Raw genomic sequence first — 21718 nt, 5'->3', positions numbered from 1 at the left:
AGAAGTGCCAGCATGTCCTGAACTAGCAATGAAAGTTACATGGCTCTAAATATAAATAGAAGCAAAAACAAGTTTTTTTCAGTGTACATGTTTTGCATCAAGATGTTCAGTGTTGAACTATAAAATTACATTAGCACAGAAGTGCAGGACAAACAGACCTGGTTCTCTCTGCTGCAGGAAACCACAGTCCATCCACCTATGCTAGACAAGTTTCCTATCTCTCTTGAAAACCTATGCATTTTATCTCCTAAACAGTTCTCAAGTCTGTCTGTCTTTCTGTTTCTGCTTCATACACAATCTAAAGGTTCACTTGTTTATGCCTGTGCCCCTGGCCAGCTCTCTGTCTGATTTGACTGTAGACTAACATTCCCTCCAATGCAATGGTTCATACATTGTATTATTCTGATCTCCCTGACATGATGGTACGCAAGACCCATGGGAAATGGCCACCCTGACTTACGAATGGTCTGGCTTGCTGTTCTGCCTCCACGAGTCAGCCATTTCCCTTCTTAACTGGCTCTTTTCAGTTTCCCCAAGCCTAGTATCTTTGCACATCACCCTTGGGCTGCTTTCCTTTCCATTTTTTTTTGTCTGTGTATTTAGCAGATTTTAATATCTGTTCTCCCTATCCCTTGAATGGGCCAGGTTTCGTTCTAGTTCGCAACTGTACTTACTTTTGTGATTATCTGCTTTAGTGGTAGTTGCTTCTACTCAAATTCAGCAAAGCGAAGAGCTTTATTTCACACAGAGCAGAGGCATGCAGCTGCCATTTGGGAAATACGTGCATTAGCAGAACAGTAAATGAACTAATGGAAGCATGAAGCCGTCATGTAGATCTCATAGCTTGAATGCTTCTCTTCCCAGCTACCTCCCATGGCATGTTCTGTTCTCAATCACTCACTGATTTGATGACATGATAATAAGAGAATCCATAAATAAATACAGACATACTTTTACCTATGGGGAGTTTCAACTTCTTTCGCAGGGAGATTCTGCGGGATCGTGAGCGGGCACGCCGGTCAGAGGTGTTCCCTGAGTGGGCTGTGGTACATTCCGAGGTATCCTGCTCAGACTGGCTGCTGGTGTCACTTGCTGCGCTTTGGGATTTGAACATCTTGCGCCAGAAATCTTTCCGTCCCAGGTTGCCCCCTTGCATTGGTTCATCACTGCAGAGAAGTAGAGTATAGGGTTAAGCATATTGAACAGCCAAGTGACCTCTTAACTCTCAGCTAGTGTATTTAGGCAAATTGTACAGAATAATCTTTGAGGGGATGGGTACAAAAGGGGTGGGAGTCAGAGTGGGAAGAGGGAGACTAAGATTGTTGACTCTGTGCTCTTCCTGGAAATAGCCCTGTCTCAGTAGTCAAGTGGGGGTAGTCATTTTTTCAACTTTAATAAAAAAGACTAAATATGATTGCAGATGTCCACTTGCAGTATGAGTCATAATAGTAGTTACACTTAAAATGCAAATAAATATTTAATTTTTTAAAAGGTCCCTGGTTCTTGTGAAATGTCCCACCTCTTCTGCAACTCATGATCATATTTGACACACAATAAACTTTCAAAATTATTTACATGAATTAATAAATGAGAGACTGAAATTTTACTGCCATGCTCAGGGAACTTTAAAAGTAAAAATGTAGGTTGACTCAAAAAGAAATATCAGACAGAACTCCAAATAGACTGGACCAGAAAAGAAATTCCTCCCGACACATAATAATCAGAACACCAAATGCACTAAATAAAGATAGAATACTAAAAGCAGTAAGGGAAAAAGGTCAAGTAACATATAAAGGCAAGCCTATCAGAATTACACCAGATTTTTCACCAGAGACTATGAAAGCCAGAAGAGCCTGGACAGATGTTATACAGACACTAAGAGAACACAAATGCCAGCCAAGGCTACTATACCCAGCCAAACTCTCAATTACCATAGATGGAGAAACCAAAGTATTCCACGACAAAACTAAATTCACCCATTATCTCTCCACGAATCCAGCCCTTCAAAGGATAATAACAGAAAAAAACCAATACAAGGACGGGAACCACGCCCTAGAAAAAACAAGAAGATAATCCCTCAACAAACCTAAAAGAAGACAACCACAAGAACAGAATGCCAACTTTAACAACAAAAATAACAGGAAGCAACAATTACCTTTCCTTAATATCTCTTAATATCAATGGACTCAATTCCCCAATAAAAAGACATAGACTAACAGACTGGCTACACAAACAGGACCCAACATTCTGCTGCTTACAGGAAACCCATCTCAGGGAAAAAGACAGACACTACCTTAGAGTGAAAGGCTGGAAAACAATTTTCCAAGCAAATGGTCTGAAGAAACAGGCTGGAGTAGCCATTCTAATATCGGATAAAATCGACTTCCAACCCAAAGTTATCAAAAAAGACAAGGAGGGACACTTCATACTCATCAAAGGTAAAATCCTCCAAGAGGAACTCTCAATTCTGAATATCTACGCTCCAAATGCAAGGGCAGCCACATTCATTAAAGACACTTTAGTAAAGCTCAAAGCACACATTGCACCTCACACAATAATAGTGGGAGACCTCAACACACCACTTTCATCAATGGACAGATCGTGGAAACAGAAACTAAACAGGGACACAGTGAAACTAACAGAAGTTATGAAACAAATGGACCTGACAGATATCTACAGAATATTTAATCCTAAAACAAAAGGATATACCTTCTTCTCAGCACCTCACGGGACCTTCTCCAAAATTGACCATATAATTGGTCACAAAATAGGCCTCAACAGATACAAAAATATTGAAATTGTCCCATGTATCCTATCAGACCACCATGGCCTAAGACTGATCTTCAATAACAACATTAAGAATGGAAAGCCAACACTCACGTGGAAACTGAACAACACTCTTCTCAATGATACCTTGGTCAAGGAAGGAATAAAGAAAGAAATTAAAGACTTTTTAGAGTTTAATGAAAATGAAGCCACAACGTACCCAAACCTTTGGGACACAATGAAAGCATTTCTAAGAGGGAAACTCATAGCTCTGAGTACCTCCAAGAAGAAACGGGAGAGAGCACATACTAGCAGCTTGACAACACATCTAAAAGCTCTAGAAAAAAAGGAAGCAAATTCACCCAAGAGGAGTAGACGGCAGGAAATAATCAAACTCAGGGGTGAAATTAACCAAGTGGAAACAAGAAGAACTATTCAAAGACTTAACCAAACGAGGAGTTGGTTCTTTGAGAAAATCAACAAGATAGATAAACCCTTAGCTAGACTCACTAGAGGGCAAAGGGACAAAATCCTAATCAACAAAATCAGAAATGAAAAGGGAGACATAACAACAGATCCTGAAGAAATCCAAAACACCATCAGATCCTTCTACAAAAGCTTATACTCAACAAAACTGGAAAACCTGGACGAAATGGACAAATTTCTGGACAGATACCAGGTGCCAAAGTTGAATCAGGATCAAGTTGACCTTCTAAACAGTCCCATATCCCCTAAAGAAATAGAAGCAGTTATTAATAGTCTCCCAGCCAAAAAAAGCCCAGGACCAGATGGGTTTAGTGCAGAGTTCTATCAGACCTTCAAAGAAGATCTAATTCCAGTTCTGCACAAACTATTTCACAAGATAGAAGTAGAAGGTACTCTACCCAACTCATTTTATGAAGCCACTATTACTCTGATACCTAAACCACAGAAAGATCCAACAAAGATAGAGAACTTCAGACCAATTTCTCTTATGAATATCGATGCAAAAATCCTTAATAAAATTCTCGCTAACCGAATCCAAGAACACATTAAAGAAATCATCCATCCTGACCAAGTAGGTTTTATTCCAGGGATGCAGGGATGGTTTAATATACGAAAATCCATCAATGTAATCCATTATATAAACAAACTCAAAGACAAAAACCACATGATCATCTCGTTAGATGCAGAAAAAGCATTTGACAAGATCCAACACCCATTCATGATAAAAGTTTTGGAAAGATCAGGAATTCAAGGCCCATACCTAAACATGATAAAAGCAATCTACAGCAAACCAGTAGCCAACATCAAAGTAAATGGAGAGAAGCTGGAAGCAATCCCACTAAAATCAGGGACTAGACAAGGCTGCCCACTTTCTCCCTACCTTTTCAACATAGTACTTGAAGTATTAGCCAGAGCAATTCGACAACAAAAGGAGATCAAGGGGATACAAATTGGAAAAGAGGAAGTCAAAATATCACTTTTTGCAGATGATATGATAGTATATATAAGTGACCCTAAAAATTCCAGCAGAGAACTCCTAAACCTGATAAACAGCTTTGGTGAAGTAGCTGGATATAAAATTAACTCAAACAAGTCAATGGCCTTTCTCTACACAAAGAATAAACAGGCTGAGAAAGAAATTAGGGAAACAACACCCTTCTCAATAGTCACAAATAATATAAAATATCTCGGCGTGACTCTAACTAAGGAAGTAAAAGATCTGTATGATAAAAACTTCAAGTCTCTGAAGAAAGAAATTAAAGAAGATCTCAGAAGATGGAAAGATCTCCCATGCTCATGGATTGGCAGGATCAACATTGTAAAAATGGCTATCTTGCCAAAAGCAATCTACAGATTCAATGCAATCCCCATCAAAATTCCAACTCAATTCTTCAACGAATTAGAAGGAGCAATTTGCAAATTCATCTGGAATAACAAAAAACCTAGGATAGCAAAAACTCTTCTCAAGGATAAAAGAACCTCTGGTGGAATCACCATGCCTGACCTAAAGCTTTACTACAGGGCAATTGTGATAAAAACTGCATGGTACTGGTATAGAGACAGACAAGTAGACCAATGGAATAGAATTGAAGACCCAGAAATGAACCCACACACCTATGGTCACTTTATCTTCGACAAGGGAGCTAAAACCATCCAGTGGAAGAAAGACAGCATTTTCAACAATTGGTGCTGGCACAACTGGTTGTTATCATGTAGAAGAATGCGAATCGATCCATACTTATCTCCTTGTACTAAGGTCAAATCTAAGTGGATCAAGGAACTTCACATAAAACCAGAGACACTGAAACTTATAGAGGAGAAAGTGGGGAAAAGCCTTGAAGATATGGGTACAGGGGAAAGATTCCTGAACAGAACAGCAATGGCTTGCTCTGTAAGATCGAGAATTGACAAATGGGACCTAATGAAACTCCAAAGTTTCTGCAAGGCAAAAGACACCGTCAATAGGACAAAAAGACCACCAACAGATTGGGAAAGGATCTTTACCTATCCTAAATCAGATAGGGGACTAATATCCAACATATATAAAGAACTCAAGAAGGTGGACTTCAGAAAATCAAATAACCCCATTAAAAAATGGGGCTCAGAACTGAACAAAGAATTCTCACCTGAGGAATACCGAATGGCAGAGAAGCACCTGAAAAAATGCTCAACATCCTTAATCATCAGGGAAATGCAAATCAAAACAACCCTGAGATTCCACCTCACACCAGTCAGAATGGCTAAGATCAAAAATTCAGGTGACAGCAGATGCTGGCGTGGATGTGGAGAAAGAGGAACACTCCTCCATTGTTGGTGGGATTGCAGGCTTGTACAACCACTCTGGAGATCAGTCTGGCGGTTCCTCAGAAAACTGGATATAGTACTACCGGAGGATCCAGCAATACCTCTCCTGGGCATATATCCAGAAGATGCCCCAACTGGTAAGAAGGACACATGCTCCACTATGTTCATAGCAGCCTTATTTATAATAGCCAGAAGCTGGAAGGAACCCAGATGCCCCTCAACAGAGGAATGGATACAGAAGATATGGTACATCTACACAATGGAGTACTACTCAGCTATTAAAAAGAATGAATTTATGAAATTCCTGGCCAAATGGATGGACCTGGAGGGCATCATCCTGAGTGAGGTAACACATTCACAAAGGAACTCACACAATATGTACTCACTGATAAGTGGATATTAGCCCAAAACCTAAGATACCCAAGATATAAGATATAATTTCCTAAACACATGAAACTCAAGAAAAATGAAGACTGAAGTGTGAACACTATGCCCCTCCTTAGAAGTGGGAGCAAAACACCCTTGGAAGGAGTTACAGAGACAAAGTTTGGAGTTGAGATAAAAGGATGGACCATGTAGACACTACCATATCCAGGGATCCATCCCATAATCAGCTTCCAAATGCTGACACCATTGCATACACTAGCAAGATTATGCTGAAAGGACCCTGATATAGCTGTCTCTTGTCAGAGTATGCCTGGGCCTAGCAAACATAGAAGTGGATGCTCACAGTCGGCTATTGGATGGATCACATGGCCCCCAATGAAGGAGCTAGAGAAAGTACCAAAGAAGCTAAAGGGATCTGCAACCCTATAGGTGGAACAACATTATGAACTAACCAGTACCCCGGAGCTCTTGACTCTAGCTGCATATGCATCAAAAGATGGCCTAGTCGGCCATCACTGGAAAGAGAGGCCCATTGGACACGCAAACTTTATATGCCCCAGTACAGGGGAACGCCAGGGCCATAAAAGGGGAGTGGGTGGGTAGGGGAGAGGGGGTGGGTGGCTATGGGGGACTTTTGGTATAGCATTGCAAATGTAAATGAGCGAAATACCTAATAAAAAATGGAAAAAAAAAAAGAACTCAAGAAGGTGGACTTCAGAAAATCAAATAACCCCATTAAAAATGGGGCTCAGAACTGAACAAAGAATTCTCACCTGAGGAATACCGAATGGCAGAGAAGCACCTGAAAAAATGCTCAACATCCTTAATCATCAGGGAAATGCAAATCAAAACAACCATGAGATTCCACCTCACACCAGTCAGAATGGCTAAGATCAAAAATTCAGGTGACAGCATATGCTGGCGTGGATGTGGAGAAAGAGGAACACTCCTCCATTGTTGGTGGGATTGCAGGCTTGTACAACCACTCTGGAAATCAGTCTGGCGGTTCCTCAGAAAACTGGATATAGTACTACCGGAGGATCCAGCAATACCTCTCCTGGGCATATATCCAGAAGATGCCCCAACTGGTAAGAAGGACACATGCTCCACTATGTTCATAGCAGCCTTATTTATAATAGCCAGAAGCTGGAAGGAACCCAGATGCCCCTCAACAGAGGAATGGATACAGAAAATGTGGTACATCTACACAATGGAGTACTACTCAGCTATTAAAAAGAATGAATTTATGAAATTCCTAGCCAAATGGATGGACCTGGAGGGCATCATCCTGAGTGAGGTAACACATTCACAAAGGAACTCACACAATATGTACTCACTGATAAGTGGATATTAGCCCAAAACCTAGGATACCCAAGATATAAGATACAATTTCCTAAACACATGAAACTCAAGAAAAATGAAGACTGAAGTGTGAACACTATGCCCCTCCTTAGAAGTGGGAACAAAACACCCTTGGAAGGAGTTACAGAGACAAAGTTTGGAGCTGAGATAAAAGGATGGACCATGTAGACACTACCATATCCGGGGATCCATCCCATAATCAGCTTCCAAATGCTGACACCATTGCATACACTAGCAAGATTATGCTGAAAAGACCCTGATATAGCTGTCTCTTGTCAGAGTATGCCTGGGCCTAGCAAACATAGAAGTGGATGCTCACAGTCGGCTATTGGATGGATCACATGGCCCCCAATGAAGGAGCTAGAGAAAGTACCAAAGAAGCTAAAGGGATCTGCAACCCTATAGGTGGAACAACATTATGAACTAACCAGTACCCTGGAGTTCTTGTCTCTAGCTGCATATGTATCAGAAGATGGCCTAGTCGGCCATCATTGGAAAGAGAGGCCCATTGGTCTTGCAAACTTTATATGCCTCAGTATACGGGAACACCAGGGCCAAAAAGTGGGAGTGGGTGGGTAGGGGAGTGGAGGGGAGGGTATGGGGGACTTTTGGGACAGCATTGGAAATGTAAATGAAAAAAATACCTAATTAAAAAAAAAAAGATTTTCAAAAAAAAAAAAAAAGAAATATCAGAAAACCCAAAAGAAGATTTTCAATGAGAAAATGTGACTAATAATATACAGGAATAACAATAATAGTAAGCTAAAAGTTCCCATTTTTCACTCACTAAATTAGTAGAAATTAAGGTGCTTTGAAGGAGAAAGCAGTGCTCCACCACACTACCTTTGGAGAGATAAAATATTTTGGTATATATATTCTATGCAACAAGATTCATTTCTGGAAGTCTGTATCAACCCCTTACACTGAGAAATTCAATTTCTAAGAAGTAATATCAAGGAAAAGATGGACGGATGAGGCCATGCTCTAAGACTGAGAAGGTATGAGTGGCCAATGTTGAACAGTGGATATAATTTTAATATCTAAATCTGGGAAGACAGCTGAATACATTATGGGACTTCAATATGGTGATAGGTTCTTGATGTTTGTATCATTGGCTCCAAAGACATAATGTTGGCCTTCACTTGGAAAGGTCAATTCTCAAATGACAGCCTTATAGACTGAATTCCTTACTGGTATAAGTTGGGTTTTAAGATGAATGTAACAAGCCAGTGCTATTAGAGGCCAAATTTGAAGCCTTTAGCTTACCTTTGCTCTGTTACTTTCAAAATAAAAGTGATTTAGTTGGAAAAAAAACTTATTTCAAAAGAAGGTTGACTATTTGTGACACATTGTAATAATCTTTAAAAGTCACACATGTGATCACTACATGTTCAGAAATGCTGTAGCACAAACCATAAACAAGTTTGTAGAGGTTATCTTCAGCAGGAGTATTTTGATTTTTCAGCTTCCCTCATATAGTCTTCTGTGTTTTCCATATTTGCATCTTGAATAGTATGTATTCTTCTTGTAGTTTTGGAAAAGAAAAAACTATGCTAGACGATGTTATAGTTATGTAATGACTCTTACCTATGTGTTATTATGTAACTTTTACTTACAGACTTTAGGATACAGTCTTCAATTATCTAATATTTGATTCTATTGTATAATATAAATAATAGATAAGAATATTCAGATTTTATCTCTCAAATGTCATCAGACCACTAAATATTTTAAGCTCTTTTGTAAAAAATAATTTACTTATTTTTTCTTATCTCATATATTACATTCCTACCACAGTTTCCTTTCCTCTCCCCTCCCCTTCCCTCCCCTCCTCTCCCTCCCCTCCCCTCCTCTCCCTTCCCTCCCCTCCTCTCCTCTCCCCTCCTCTCCTCTTCTTTCCTCTCCTCTTCTTTCCTTTCCTCTCACCTCACCTCCTCTCCTCCCAGTCCCTTTCTTCCACCTCCTCTGTCCCCCAGATTCACCTCTCCTCCTCTGTTTCCCTCCTGTATGCCTCCCAGATATATCAACCAAACATGGCATAACAAGTTACAGTAAGGCTCATGTCAGGTCTAGATGGGGCAACATGGTAGAAGGAAGAGTATCAAGAGCAGGCAAAAGAGTCATAAACAGTCCCCATTCTTGCTGAGAGGAATACCACAAGCACACTAAGCTACATGGCCATAGCATATACGAAGAAGACCTAGGCCAGATCCATACAGGCTCTCTGATTGTTGCTTCAGTCTCTGTGAGTTCCTATGAGCTCTTCTTCTAAACTATTGGTTTGCACCCGTCCTAGTCCTAGTGCTATGACCATTTAATGCAGTTCCTCATGTTGTGATGACCTTTACCAAAAGTTATTTCATTGTTACTTCATAAGTGCAATTTTGCTACTGTTAGGAATTGTAATATAAATATCTGACATTCAGGATATCAGATATATGACCCCACAAAAGGTTGTGATCCACAAGTTGAAGTCCACTGTTCTAAACTATGTTATATTGCTCTTGAAGAGCTATATATTTAAGCTGGGTTTCTAGAATTGACTAGTCCATTACTTAGAAGGGCAACACAGTGTGCCATGCTCCTCATAACTCCAAGGAAGGAGAGGTACTATGGTGAGAACCTGTGAGAGTGCACAGATGAAGAGGAAAGATATTCAGGAAAGCTTTCATTTATTACCTTCCCTGAGCAACTGCCACATCATCAAGGAGGAGTGGTAAGAAGGACAGGAGAGAAAGAGAAACGGAGGAGAAAGGAGGAGCTATGACTATCAAAGAGACTCTCACCTTTCTTTAGGCTAAACAAAGGATGCTTAGGGCACTTACTTTCTGGGCACACTTAAGTGATGGAAAATTCCATATTTGATGATTCATAGCATGATTCCAAGCAGAAATATTAATGGCAAGGTATATTAGCACAGATATATGATAAATGTGGAGAAAATCAGTTTGTCTGCCAAACATTGAAGAAAGAGAGTATTTGGAGTTCCAGGAAACAAAACAAAAACAAAAACAAAAACAAAACCTCCTGAGACAGGGTTTCTTCATGTAGCCCTGAATGTCTTGGAACTCACTCTGTAGACTAGGCTAGCCTCAAACTCAGAGACCTGCCTGCCTCAGCCTCCTTAGTACTGGGATTAAAGGTGAATGGCACCACCACCCTGCATCTTTCTAATGGCTTTTAATGAGTCCTCTCTTTATTTGAGCATAGAACTTGTTTTAGCCAGTCATTCGCTTCCTTCAGTGCTAAATTTGGATTCTTGCCGTGGCTCTTATAGTTTCCTTAAAGGAAAAACTAAGGCTTAATTTTGAGTAAAGATGTTAAAATTAAAGCTTAGTGATAGTCTGACAGCTCAATCCTTTAATTATGTAATCCTTTAATTATTGTGTATCATTTGTTCCTTGATTGTACATCAGTCACTTAGCCTTGAAATATATGTATTAATTTTCTACCATTAGTGAAGTTCCCTCTTGTTACTAGATCTTTAGAAGATACATGTGGGACATTTTTGCTGGAGCAGACTGTTGGCTGGTCTGTTCCATTGAAGACACTATAACTTGATCCATTCTAGAGAACCCTCTGCAATCAGAACAGTAGGTAAGAACCTCCCCCACCCCTTCCTGGAGTCCCAGAGCTGCTGCTGGGAGCCCAATGGACTCAGGACCCATCACCCACCAAACCCCTGCCCCCCGAATACTACTCCCCTTCTGTCCCTTCTGCCCTTCCCTCCTGGTCCTTTCTGCTGGGACAGACTCTTGGCTGGTCTGCTCCAGTGAAGACACCATATCCTGATCCATCCTAGAGAACCCGCTGCACTCAGAGCAGTTGGACAACAGCTTGACCTCTCCACTGAATATCCAACAGTCTGAAGGCCAGGGCAACAGATCAGCAGCTTTTCTGCCCCTGTGAAGAATCCCCAGATGGAAGGTCCCACAGGTGATCTGCTACAGCCAAGGCTGCAGGTCTACCAGGAGACCTGAAGCAAAAAGGCAGACTCCAGACAGTCACCCAAACCAACAAACACCAGGGATATCCAGATGGTAAAAGGCAAGCATAATGCCATAAGCAATAGAAGCCAAAACACGTGGGCATTACCAGAACCCAGTTCTCTCACAATAGCAAGCCCTGAATACACAACACACCTGAAAATCAGGTAGCTGACCTAAAATCTCATGAAGATAATATAGTCCTTTAAGGAGGATATCAATAACTCACTGAAAGAAATGTGGTGAAACACAGGTAAACAGGTGAAGGAATTGAATAAAGCAATCCAAAACCTAAAAGTAGAAGTAGAAACAATAAAGAAAACACAAGTGGAGGCAAATCTGGACCTAGGACAGAGGTCAGGAATTACAGATGTAAGAATTACCAACAGAATACAAGAAATAGAAGAGAGAGTCTCAGGTGTAGAAGATACAGTAGAAGAGATTGACAAAACTGTCAAAGAAAATTCAAAACATAGAAAACTCCTAACCCAAAGCATCCAAGAAATTTAGGACACAATGAAAAAACCAAATCTAACAATAATCAAAATAGAAGAGAATGAAGATTCCCAGCTCAAAGGTCCTGAAAATGTTTTCAACAAAATCATAAAAGGAAACTTCCCCAACCTAAAGAAAGAGATGGCCATAAAGGTATAGGAAGCCCATAGAACATCAAATAAATGGGACCAGAAAAGAAAATAGTCTCGTCACATAATAATCAAAACACTAAATGCACAGAACAAAGAAAGAATATTAAAAGCTTCAAGGGAAAAGGGCCAAGTAACATACAGAGTTAGACCTATTAGAATTACACCAGACTTCTCAACAGAGACTCTGAAAGCCAGAAGAGCATGCTCAGATGTCATGCAGACTACAAGAGAACACAAATGCCAGCCCAGGCTACTATACCCAGCAACACTCTCAATCAATATAGATGAAGAAACCAAAATATTCTAGGACAAGACCAAATTCAAACAGTATCTATATCAAGCCCTACAGAAGATCCTAGAAGGAAAACTCCAACATAAGGAAGGTATCTGCACCAAAGAAAGGACAAGATATTAAGCATCTCACAACAAAGCCAAAAGGAGAGAACCACAAGTACATAAAGCTGCCCACAAAAACAAACATATCAGGAACCAACATTCATCTCTCTTTAATATCTCTTAATATTAATGGATTCAACTCACCTATAAAAAGACATACGCTAACAGACTGGATACGCAAACAAGATCCAGCATTTTGCTGCATAAAAGAAACACACCTCAATAACAAAGACAGGCCCTATCTCAGAGTAAAAGGATGGAAAAAAGGTCTTCCAAGCAAATGATCCCAGGAAACAAGCAGGAGTTGCCATCCTAATATTCATTAAAATAGAATTTCGACCAAAAGGTATCAAGTGTGATAAAGAGGGTGGGTATGGGGGACTTTTGGTATAGCATTGGAAATGTAAATGAGCTAAATACCTAATAAAAAATGGAAAAAAAAAGAAAAAAAAGTGTGATAAAGAAGGACACTCCATGTTCATCAAGGGGAAAATCCACCAAGAGAAAGTCTCAATTCTGAACATCTATGCCCCAAATACAAGAGCACCCACATTCATAAAAAGACACTTTATTAAAGCTCAAAACACACATTGAGTCCCACACAATAATAGTGGTAGACTTCAACACTCCACTCTCACCAAAGGACAGGTCATTGAAATAGAAATGAAATAGAGACACAGTGAAACTAGAGAGGTTATGAATCAAATGGATTTAACAGATATCTACAGAACATTTCACCCTAAAACAGAAGAATACACCTTCTTCCCAGCACCTCATGGTATCTGCTCCAAAACTGGTGATATAATAGGTCACAAAACCACCCTCAACCTATCAAAAGATTGAAATAATACCATGCATTCTATCAGATCTCCATGGCCTATGGCTGATCTTTAAGAACAGCAAAAACTACAGAAAACCCACATACATGTGGAAACTGAACAACTCTTTACTCAATGATAACTTGGTCAGGGAAGAAATAAAGAAGAAAATTAAGACTTCCTGGAATTTAATGAAAATGTTGACACATCATACCCAAACTTATGGGACACAATGAAAGCAGTGCTAAGAGGAAAGTTCATAGCACTAAGTGCCCTGGTAAAGAAACTAGAGAGATCTTATATTAACAACAGCACACCTGAGAGCTCTAGAACAAAAAAAAGCAAACTCACACAAGAGGAGTAGAAGGCAGGAAATAGTCAAACTCAGGGCCAAAATCAACCAAATAGAAACAAAGAAAACAATACAAAGAATCAACAAAACCAGAAGCTGGTTCTTTGAGAGAATCAACAAGATAGATAAACCCCTAACCAAACTAACTAAAGGGCTGAGAGGCAGTATCCAAATTAACAAAATCATAAATGAAAAAGAAGACATAACAACAGAAACGGAGGAAATTCAAAACATCATCAGATTCTACTATAAAAGCCTATACTCAACAAAATTGGAAAATCTAAATGAAATGGATGGTTTTCTAGAGAGATATCATATACCAAAATTAAGTCAAGAGCAGATAAACGATCTAAGAAGGCCCATATTACACAGGGGAATAGAAGTCATTAAAACCCTCCCAACCAAAACAAAGCCCAGGGCTGGATGGATTTAGTGCAGAATTCTACAGACCTTCAAAGAAGACCTGATACCTATTTTCTTCAAACTATTCCATAAAATAGAAGCAGAAGGAACACTACCTAACTAACTCTATGAAGTCACAATTACTCTGATACATAAACCACACTAGGACCCAACCAAAAAAGAGAACTTCAGACCGATCTTGCTTACAAATATCAATGCAAAAATATTCAAAATTTTATTTGTAATTTATCTTTGACACTCATTATTCCATTCCCTGCCCCTCCCCATCTACCCTCAGACTGCTCCACATTCCAAACTGAATCCAAGAACACATAAAGATTATCATTCACCACTATCAAGTAGGCTTCATCCTAGGGAAGCAAGGTTGGTTTAATATATGAAAATCCATTAACATAATCCACTATATAAACAAACTTAAAGAAAAAAATCACATGATCATCTCCTTAGATGCAGAAAAAGCATTTGACAAAATACAACACCCCTTCATGTTAAAAGTATTGGAGAGATCAAGAATTCAAGGCCCATACCTGAACATAATAAAAGCTATTTACTGCAAACCAACAGCCAATATCAAATTAAATGGAGACATGCTTGAAGCAATCCCACTGAAACTGGGGACAAATAAGGATACCCACTCTCCCCAAATGTATTCAATATAGTACTCAAAGTGCTATTTAGAATAATAAGACAACAAAAAGAGATCAAGGGGATACAAATTGGTAAAGAAGAAATAAAAGCATCACTATTTGCAGATGATATGATAGTATATATAAGTGACCCCAAAAATTCTACCAGAGAACTTCTCCAGCTGCTAAAAAAAATAAAAAACCTTCAGAAAGTGGCCAGATATAAAATTAACTTAAATAAATCAGTAGCCTTCCTTTATATAAATAAAATTAGAGAAACAACTTCCTTCACAATAGCCACAAATAATATAAAATATCTTGGAATAACTTTAACCAAACAAGTGAAAGACCTGTACACCAATAAATTCAAGTCTCTCAAGAAAGAAATCGAAGGCCTCCCATGCTCATGGATTGGCAGAATTAACATAGTAAAAATGGTCCTCCTACCAAACTCAATCTATAGATTCAATGCAATCTCCATCAAAATCCAATGGAAAGAGCAATTCTCAAATTCATCTGGAAAGGCAAAAAAACCAGAATAGCAAAAACAATTCTTTTTTTTTTAAATATTTTTTATTACATATTTTTCTCAATTACATTTCCAATGCTATCCCAAAAGTCCCCCATTCCCCCCCCCACTTCCCTACCCACCCATTCCCATTATTTGGCCCTGGCATTCCCCTGTACTGGGGCATACACAGTTTGCGTGTCCAATGGGCCTCTCTTTCCAGTGATGGCCGACTAGGCCATCTTTTGATACATATGCAGCTAGAGTCAAGAGCTCCGGGGTACTGGTTAGTTCATAATGTTGTTCCACTTATAGGGTTGCAGATCCCTTTACCTCCTTGGGTACTTTCCCTAGCTCCTCCATTGGGGGCCCTGTGATCCATCCAATAGCTGACTGTGAGCATCCACTTCTGTGTTTGCTAGGCCCCGGCATAGTCTCACAAGAGACAGCTACATCTGGGTCCTTTCGATAAAATCTTGCTAGTGTATGCAATGGTGTCAGCGTTTAGAAGCTGATTATGGGGTGGATCCCTGGATATGGCAGTCTCTAGATGGTCCATCCTTTTGTCGCAGCTCCAAACATTGTCTCTGTAACTCCTTCCATGGGTGTTTTGTTCCCAATTCTAAGGAGGGGCATAGTGTCCACACTTCAGTCTTCATTCTTCTTGAGTTTCATGTGTTTAGCAAATTGTATCTTATATCTTGGGTATCCTAGGTTTTGGGCTAATATCCACTTATCAGTGAGTACATATTGTGTGAGTTCCTTTGTGAATGTGTTACCTCACTCAGGATGATGCCCTCCAGGTCCATCCATTTGGCTAGGAATTTCATAAATTCATTCTTTTTAATAGCTGAGTAGTACTCCATTGTGTAGATGTACCACATTTTCTGTATCCATTCCTCTGTTGAGGGGTATCTGGGTTCTTTCCAGCTTCTGGCTATTATAAATAAGGCTGCTATGAACATAGTGGAGCATGTGTCCTTCTTACCAGTTGGGGCATCTTCTGGATATATGCCCAGGAGAGGTATTGCTGGATCCTCCGGTAGTACTATGTCCAATTTTCTGAGGAACCGCCAGACTGATTTCCAGAGTGGTTGTACAAGCCTGCAATCCCACCAACAATGGAGGAGTGTTCCTCTTTCTCCACATCCTTGCCAGCATCTGTTGTCACCTGAATTTTTGATCTTAGCCATTCTGACTGGTGTGAGGTGGAATCTCAGGGTTGTTTTGATTTGCATTTCCCTGATAATTAAGGATGTTGAACATTTTTTCAGGTGCTTCTCTGTCATTCAGTATTCCTCAGGTGAGAATTCTTTGTTCAGTTCTGAGCACCTTTTTTAATGGGGTTATTTGATTTTCTGAAGTCCACCTTCTTGAGTTCTTTATATATGTTGGATATTAGTCCCCTATCTGATTTAGGATAGGTAAAGATCCTTTCCCAATCTGTTGGTGGTCTTTTTGTCTTATTGACGGTGTCTTTTGCCTTGCAGAAACTTTGGAGTTTCATTAGGTCCCATTTGTCAATTCTCGATCTTACAGCACAAGCCATTGCTGTTCTATTCAGGAATTTTTCCCCTGTGCCCATATCTTCAAGGCTTTTTCCCACTCTCTCCTCTATAAGTTTCAGTGTCTCTGGTTTTATGTGAAGTTCCTTGATCCACTTAGATTTGACCTTAGTACTAGGAGAGAGGAATGGGTCGATTCGCATTCTTCTACATGATAACAACCAGTTGTGCCAGCAGCTTTTGTTGAAAATGCTGTCTTTCTTCCACTGGATGGTTTTATCTCCATTGTCGAAGATCAAGTGACCATAGGTGTGTGGGTTCATTTCTGGGTCTTCAATTCTATTCCATTGGTCTACTTGTCTGTCAGTACACCAGTACCATGCAGTTTTTATCACAATTGCTCTGTAGTAAAGCTTTAGGTCAGGCATGGTGATTCCACCAGAGGTTCTTTTATCCTTGAGAAGAGGCAAAAACAATTCTTAACAATAAAAGAACAGCTGGCAAAATCACCATCCATGACCTCAAGCTTTACTACAGAGCAATAGTGATAAAAACTGCATGGTATTGGTACAGAGAGAGACACATCGATCAATGGAATATAATTAAAGACCCAGAAATAAAACCACACACTTACAGACACTTGATCTTTGACAAAGAAGCCAATAAAATACAATAGAAAAATGAAAGCATATTCAATAAATGGTATTGGTCTAACTGGCTGTCTGTATGTAGAAAAATGAAAATAGACCCATATTTGTCACCTTGCACCTAGTTCAAGTCCAATTGGATCAAGGACCTCAACATAAAACCAGATATACTGAACCTAATAGAAGAGAAATTGGGAAAGAGCCTTGACCTCATTGGCACAGGGGAAATTTTCCTAAATAGAACTCCAATGGTCCATGCTCTAAGATCAAGAATTGGTAAATGGGACCTCATTAAACTGGAAAGCTTCTGTAAGGCAAAGGACATAGTCAATAAGACAAATTCCAACCTACAGATTGGGAAAAAAATCTTCACTAACCCACATGTGATAGAGGGCTAATATCCAAAACATATAAAGAACTCAAGAAGTTAATCACCAAAAAAACAAACAGCCCAATCCAAAAATGGGGTATAGAACTAAACTGATATTTCACAACTGGGGAATCTCGAATGGCTCAGAAGCACCTAAAGAAATGTTCAAAGTCCTTAGTGATCAGAGAAATGCAAATCAAAACTACCCTGAGACTCCACTCTTACATCAGTCAGAATGGCTAAGATCAGAACTACAGGTAACAACACATGTTAGGGAGGATGTGGAAAAAGAGGAACAGTCCTCCATTGCTGGTGGGAATGCAAACTGGTACAACCACTCTGGAATCCAGTCTGGTGGTTTCTCAGAAAATTAGAAATAGATCTACCTGAAGACCCAGCTGTACCACTCTTGGGAATATACCCAAAAGATGCCCCACTATGCCACAGGGGCACATGTTCCACTATGTTCATAGTGGCCTTATTTGTGACAGCCAAAATCTGGAAATAACTCAGATGTCCCACAACAAAAGAGTGAATACAGAAAATGTGGTTCATTTATAAAATGGAATACTACTCAGCTCTTAAGAATGAGGACATCCTGAGTTTTGCAGGCAAATGGATGGAACTAGAAAATACCATCCTGAGTGAGGTAACTCAGACCCAAAAGGATATTCATGGTATGCACTCACTAATAAGTGGATATTAGCAACAAAAAAGTACAGTATACTCAAGATACAGTCCACAGAACTCAAAAAAGTCAACAAGCTGAAGTGCCCAAGTGAGGATGCCTCAATCCCACTTGGGAGGGAGAAAGCAATAACAAGTGGGGAGGGAGGGATGTACCTGGGAGGGAATGTGGATGGGGGATGGATGAGGGTGGGGGGTAGAGGGGAACCTGATCTGGCATTGGATGAGGGAAAAGGACAGAAGCCCTGAGGGCCAGCAGAAAGTATGGAAACAGGCAACCTCAGCAGACAGGAGGTTGGGGGGACCCTCCAGAATGCACCAGAGACCTGGAAGGTGAGAGACTCTCAGGACTCAAAGGGAGGGACCTTAGATGAAATGCCTGACAGTAGGGAGAGGGAACTTATAGAGCCCACCTCCAGCAGGAAGACAGAGCATCAAATGACGGAGAGGGAGGCCATCATACAGTCACAACTCTGACTCATAATTGTTCCTGAACAAAAGAATTACAGGGATGGAAATGGAGAGGAGTTTGAGGAGAAGGTCCAGCGACAGGCCCAAAGTGGGATCCAGCTCAAGGGGAGGTGCCAGGCCTGACACTAAGGGACCTAGCATGACTGCTCTCTGGAAGACCCAACAAGTAGCTGAAAGAGTCAGATGCAGTTATTTGCACCCAACCAACGGACAGAAGTAGCTGATCCCTGTTGTTGAATTAGAGAAGGCTGAAAGAAGCACAATTTGCTAAGATTCTGGGCTGCAGAAGAACTGTGTGGGCATTTGTATTTTTGACGAGTTCATTTGCTTAGTCCTATGTTTGATAGATGCTGGCTTCTCACCTTTAATTTACATAGTTATGAAGGAAAGATACTCTAATACCTATAATATTCTACAGAATTGCTAAAACAATTTAATATTGAATAAGGGCCTTGGGAAGCAAAATTGCATACGTACAAATGATGGATATTTGAAATATAGATCACTATATTTGTGTGTAAATAGCTCCCCAAAGAAGAATGAATAACATGAGCCTTGTGTGGGCCTGCACAGTGTCATGTCTGTAGTAATCCTCACAACTTCTACAGGCACGGATTTGAAGATTCTCTTGAATTGTGTAAGTATGAAAACCAGAGATAAACCATATATGTGATAATCTATATAAATCCATCCATGTTGGTAATCTTTGTAACCTAATTACCCCAAAGTTTCCACTATTAAAAAATATCATTTATTTTAACGCTTTCGTTAAACTTTATCAACGACACCAGTTGTACAAGAGACATTGGAATGGAGCTAAGGCCAAAGTGGTGTAGAGCCTACATTTGAGCTAAATTTCATCACATTTGAAATCTACCCTGAAGTTTTTGTTTTTTAGAATAGGTTCATTGATCATATTGGGATCCATTGATCCATTTTAAAATTGTGGTTTTTAAACAATAAAATATATGGCACCTCATGTACACATCACTTTTCACGTTTATATGTTGCATTACATCAGAGATGCAGAGGTGCTGGAAAGGCAAGATGAAAACTACAATCAGAGATCCTTCTGTATGGATGAAGGTGGCTATTTGGTCTCACCTGGAACCACCGGTGGTATTGGGAATGAAACTGTAAGGGCAGAGAGCAATGTTTCAAGGAAGTGAAAGCAAACCACTAAAAAGCTAAACACTGAAACAAATAAATAAACAAAAACGCATAGTTTGGCAAATTAACTTTCTCTCAGTGTGAAGTGCCCAGTTCACCAAACTGGAGATAAAACTCTATTCTACTTACTGTTCTGGGGTCTGTGAGGGGCGACCAGACATGAAGCTTCGACATTCCTCAGGTGCTGACGATACCTGGCCTTTATCTGCAATGCTTCCTGCTTCTGACCTATACAAATGGCACATTACACCAGTCACAACAGAAGACACCGCTGTTTGATTTTTCATATGCTTCTTTTTGGGGGGGGGAGGGGCGGTTTGAGACAGGGTTTCTCTGTATAGCCCTGGCTGTCCTGGAACTCACTTTGTAGACCAGGCTGGCCTCGAACTCAGAAATCTGCCCGCCTCTGCCTCCTGAGTGCTGGGATTATATTCTTCACAATTGATAATCTTTGTTACCATGAGTCCAAGTCGTATAGAATTTATAGCTTGCTATGGGACTTATGACTTCATATTTTATCAATACTTGGCTATTGCAAATAGAGGCACTAGAATTAAGCAAGCTTTTTAGTTTAGTTTTCAAATTCTTTTAAACCTTGTCTGTAAAAAACACTAATCTATCCATGTTGGTAACCTTTGTAACCCAACTGCCCCAAAGAGTCCACCTATAAAAATCATTTGTTTTAAAGCTTTGGTTGAACTACATTGGTGATAACAGTTGTACACGATAGCTTTACTGCCCCTTTTCTGACTCTATAGTATATCTGGTAACACACAGTATAATAAAGAGTAACATTCTTCTGACAGTAGCAAAGACAAATATTCAGAGAAGTCGAGCTTCTGACCTTTTACTGCCCACAGGCTTAGACTCCTGTCCATTCTCTTCCACCTTTTTCCCTGGTGCTAACTTTTCAGCACTATCAAGCAGGGCACTAAGAGCCACTCTCCTGAAGACATTCCCATGAGCTTCTTTGATAAACTGAACCAGCTGGCGGATGTCACAGTACAGTCCCTGTTTGAAGACAAGAAGAGGTTTGGGGTCAGGAAATGGTAGCTGGCTGATTAGCTTTCCTAAGGAGAGAAGTTAATTGCTTGGGTTTTGGTGAACATCGAAGTCATGGAATGATGGTGTTTGATCCTCTCATTGCTCCTATGGGAGAATGAATGTCACCTTTCATATTCAGTACAGGAGGGAATTATTGGTACAGTTTCAAATTCAGAGAGTCTGTGACACCATCAGTAAGACATCAGTCTATACTCTTCAGCAGTTGATTTTCACACTTTTTCTTTTAATTGTGACTTCTGAAGAGAACTTTGGGGGGGGCGGTGGCGGGAAAATAATGGTAGCCAGAATTTTGTTTACAATGGAGATTTCATCCTCTGATGGGCTTCTCTAAAAGGTCTGGATTATTATGGTAAAATGTTAAGTAATTCATTTAGATGCTTCTATCAATGCCTGATTGTTCAAGGGATGATAGATTTTCCTGGACATATTTAGTAAAAATGATATGTATGCTGAGGCCATGTTGAGTGTGACAGTGACTGTGAACCTAAGACTGTGCAGAGGAGCTGTAATGTTAGCATATTTGTGACATTTAAAAATGTATGCATACTTTTATTGAGATACCAAGATTTGCTCTCAGCTCTTATATACCCGCCTCTCTTCTTTAAAAAGGTAGTTACTGTTTTCAAACATCCAGTACCATGGGACACTTATGTCCATGGAAGACAGAGGGGAGGACCCTTAAGGACAACAGAGGGATAACATCCATTTCGGCCTGTGGGGAGCAGATCTCTGAAACCTCTTC

General features: G+C 40.0%; 1 protein-coding gene across 21 annotated transcripts in view; it reads right to left on the bottom strand.

Moving 5' to 3' along the window:
• Unc80 (unc-80, NALCN activator) overlaps positions 1 to 21718 on the bottom strand; it is a 231236-nt gene that overhangs the window by 148257 nt on the left and 61261 nt on the right. For 17 of the 21 annotated variants that reach the window (XM_017321274.2, XM_017321275.2, XM_011238547.3 and 14 more), the window contains exons 17-19: positions 20756 to 20922; positions 20041 to 20139; positions 952 to 1166 (exon numbers count right to left, since the gene is read on the bottom strand). In XM_017321274.2, the coding sequence (XP_017176763.1) occupies positions 952 to 1166; positions 20041 to 20139; positions 20756 to 20922 (481 nt within the window). The remainder of the gene's footprint in view (positions 1 to 951; positions 1167 to 20040; positions 20140 to 20755; positions 20923 to 21718) is intronic. The other 4 variants (XM_011238542.2, XM_030255023.1, XM_017321272.2 and 1 more) reach the window with 1 other exon arrangement.

This window comes from Mus musculus, chromosome 1 (assembly GCF_000001635.26).
Source record: "Mus musculus strain C57BL/6J chromosome 1, GRCm38.p6 C57BL/6J".
Taxonomy (NCBI): Eukaryota; Metazoa; Chordata; class Mammalia; order Rodentia; family Muridae; genus Mus; species Mus musculus.
The sequence above is the reverse complement of the archived record's forward strand: the minus strand, read 5'-3'. Positions and strand labels throughout refer to the sequence as shown.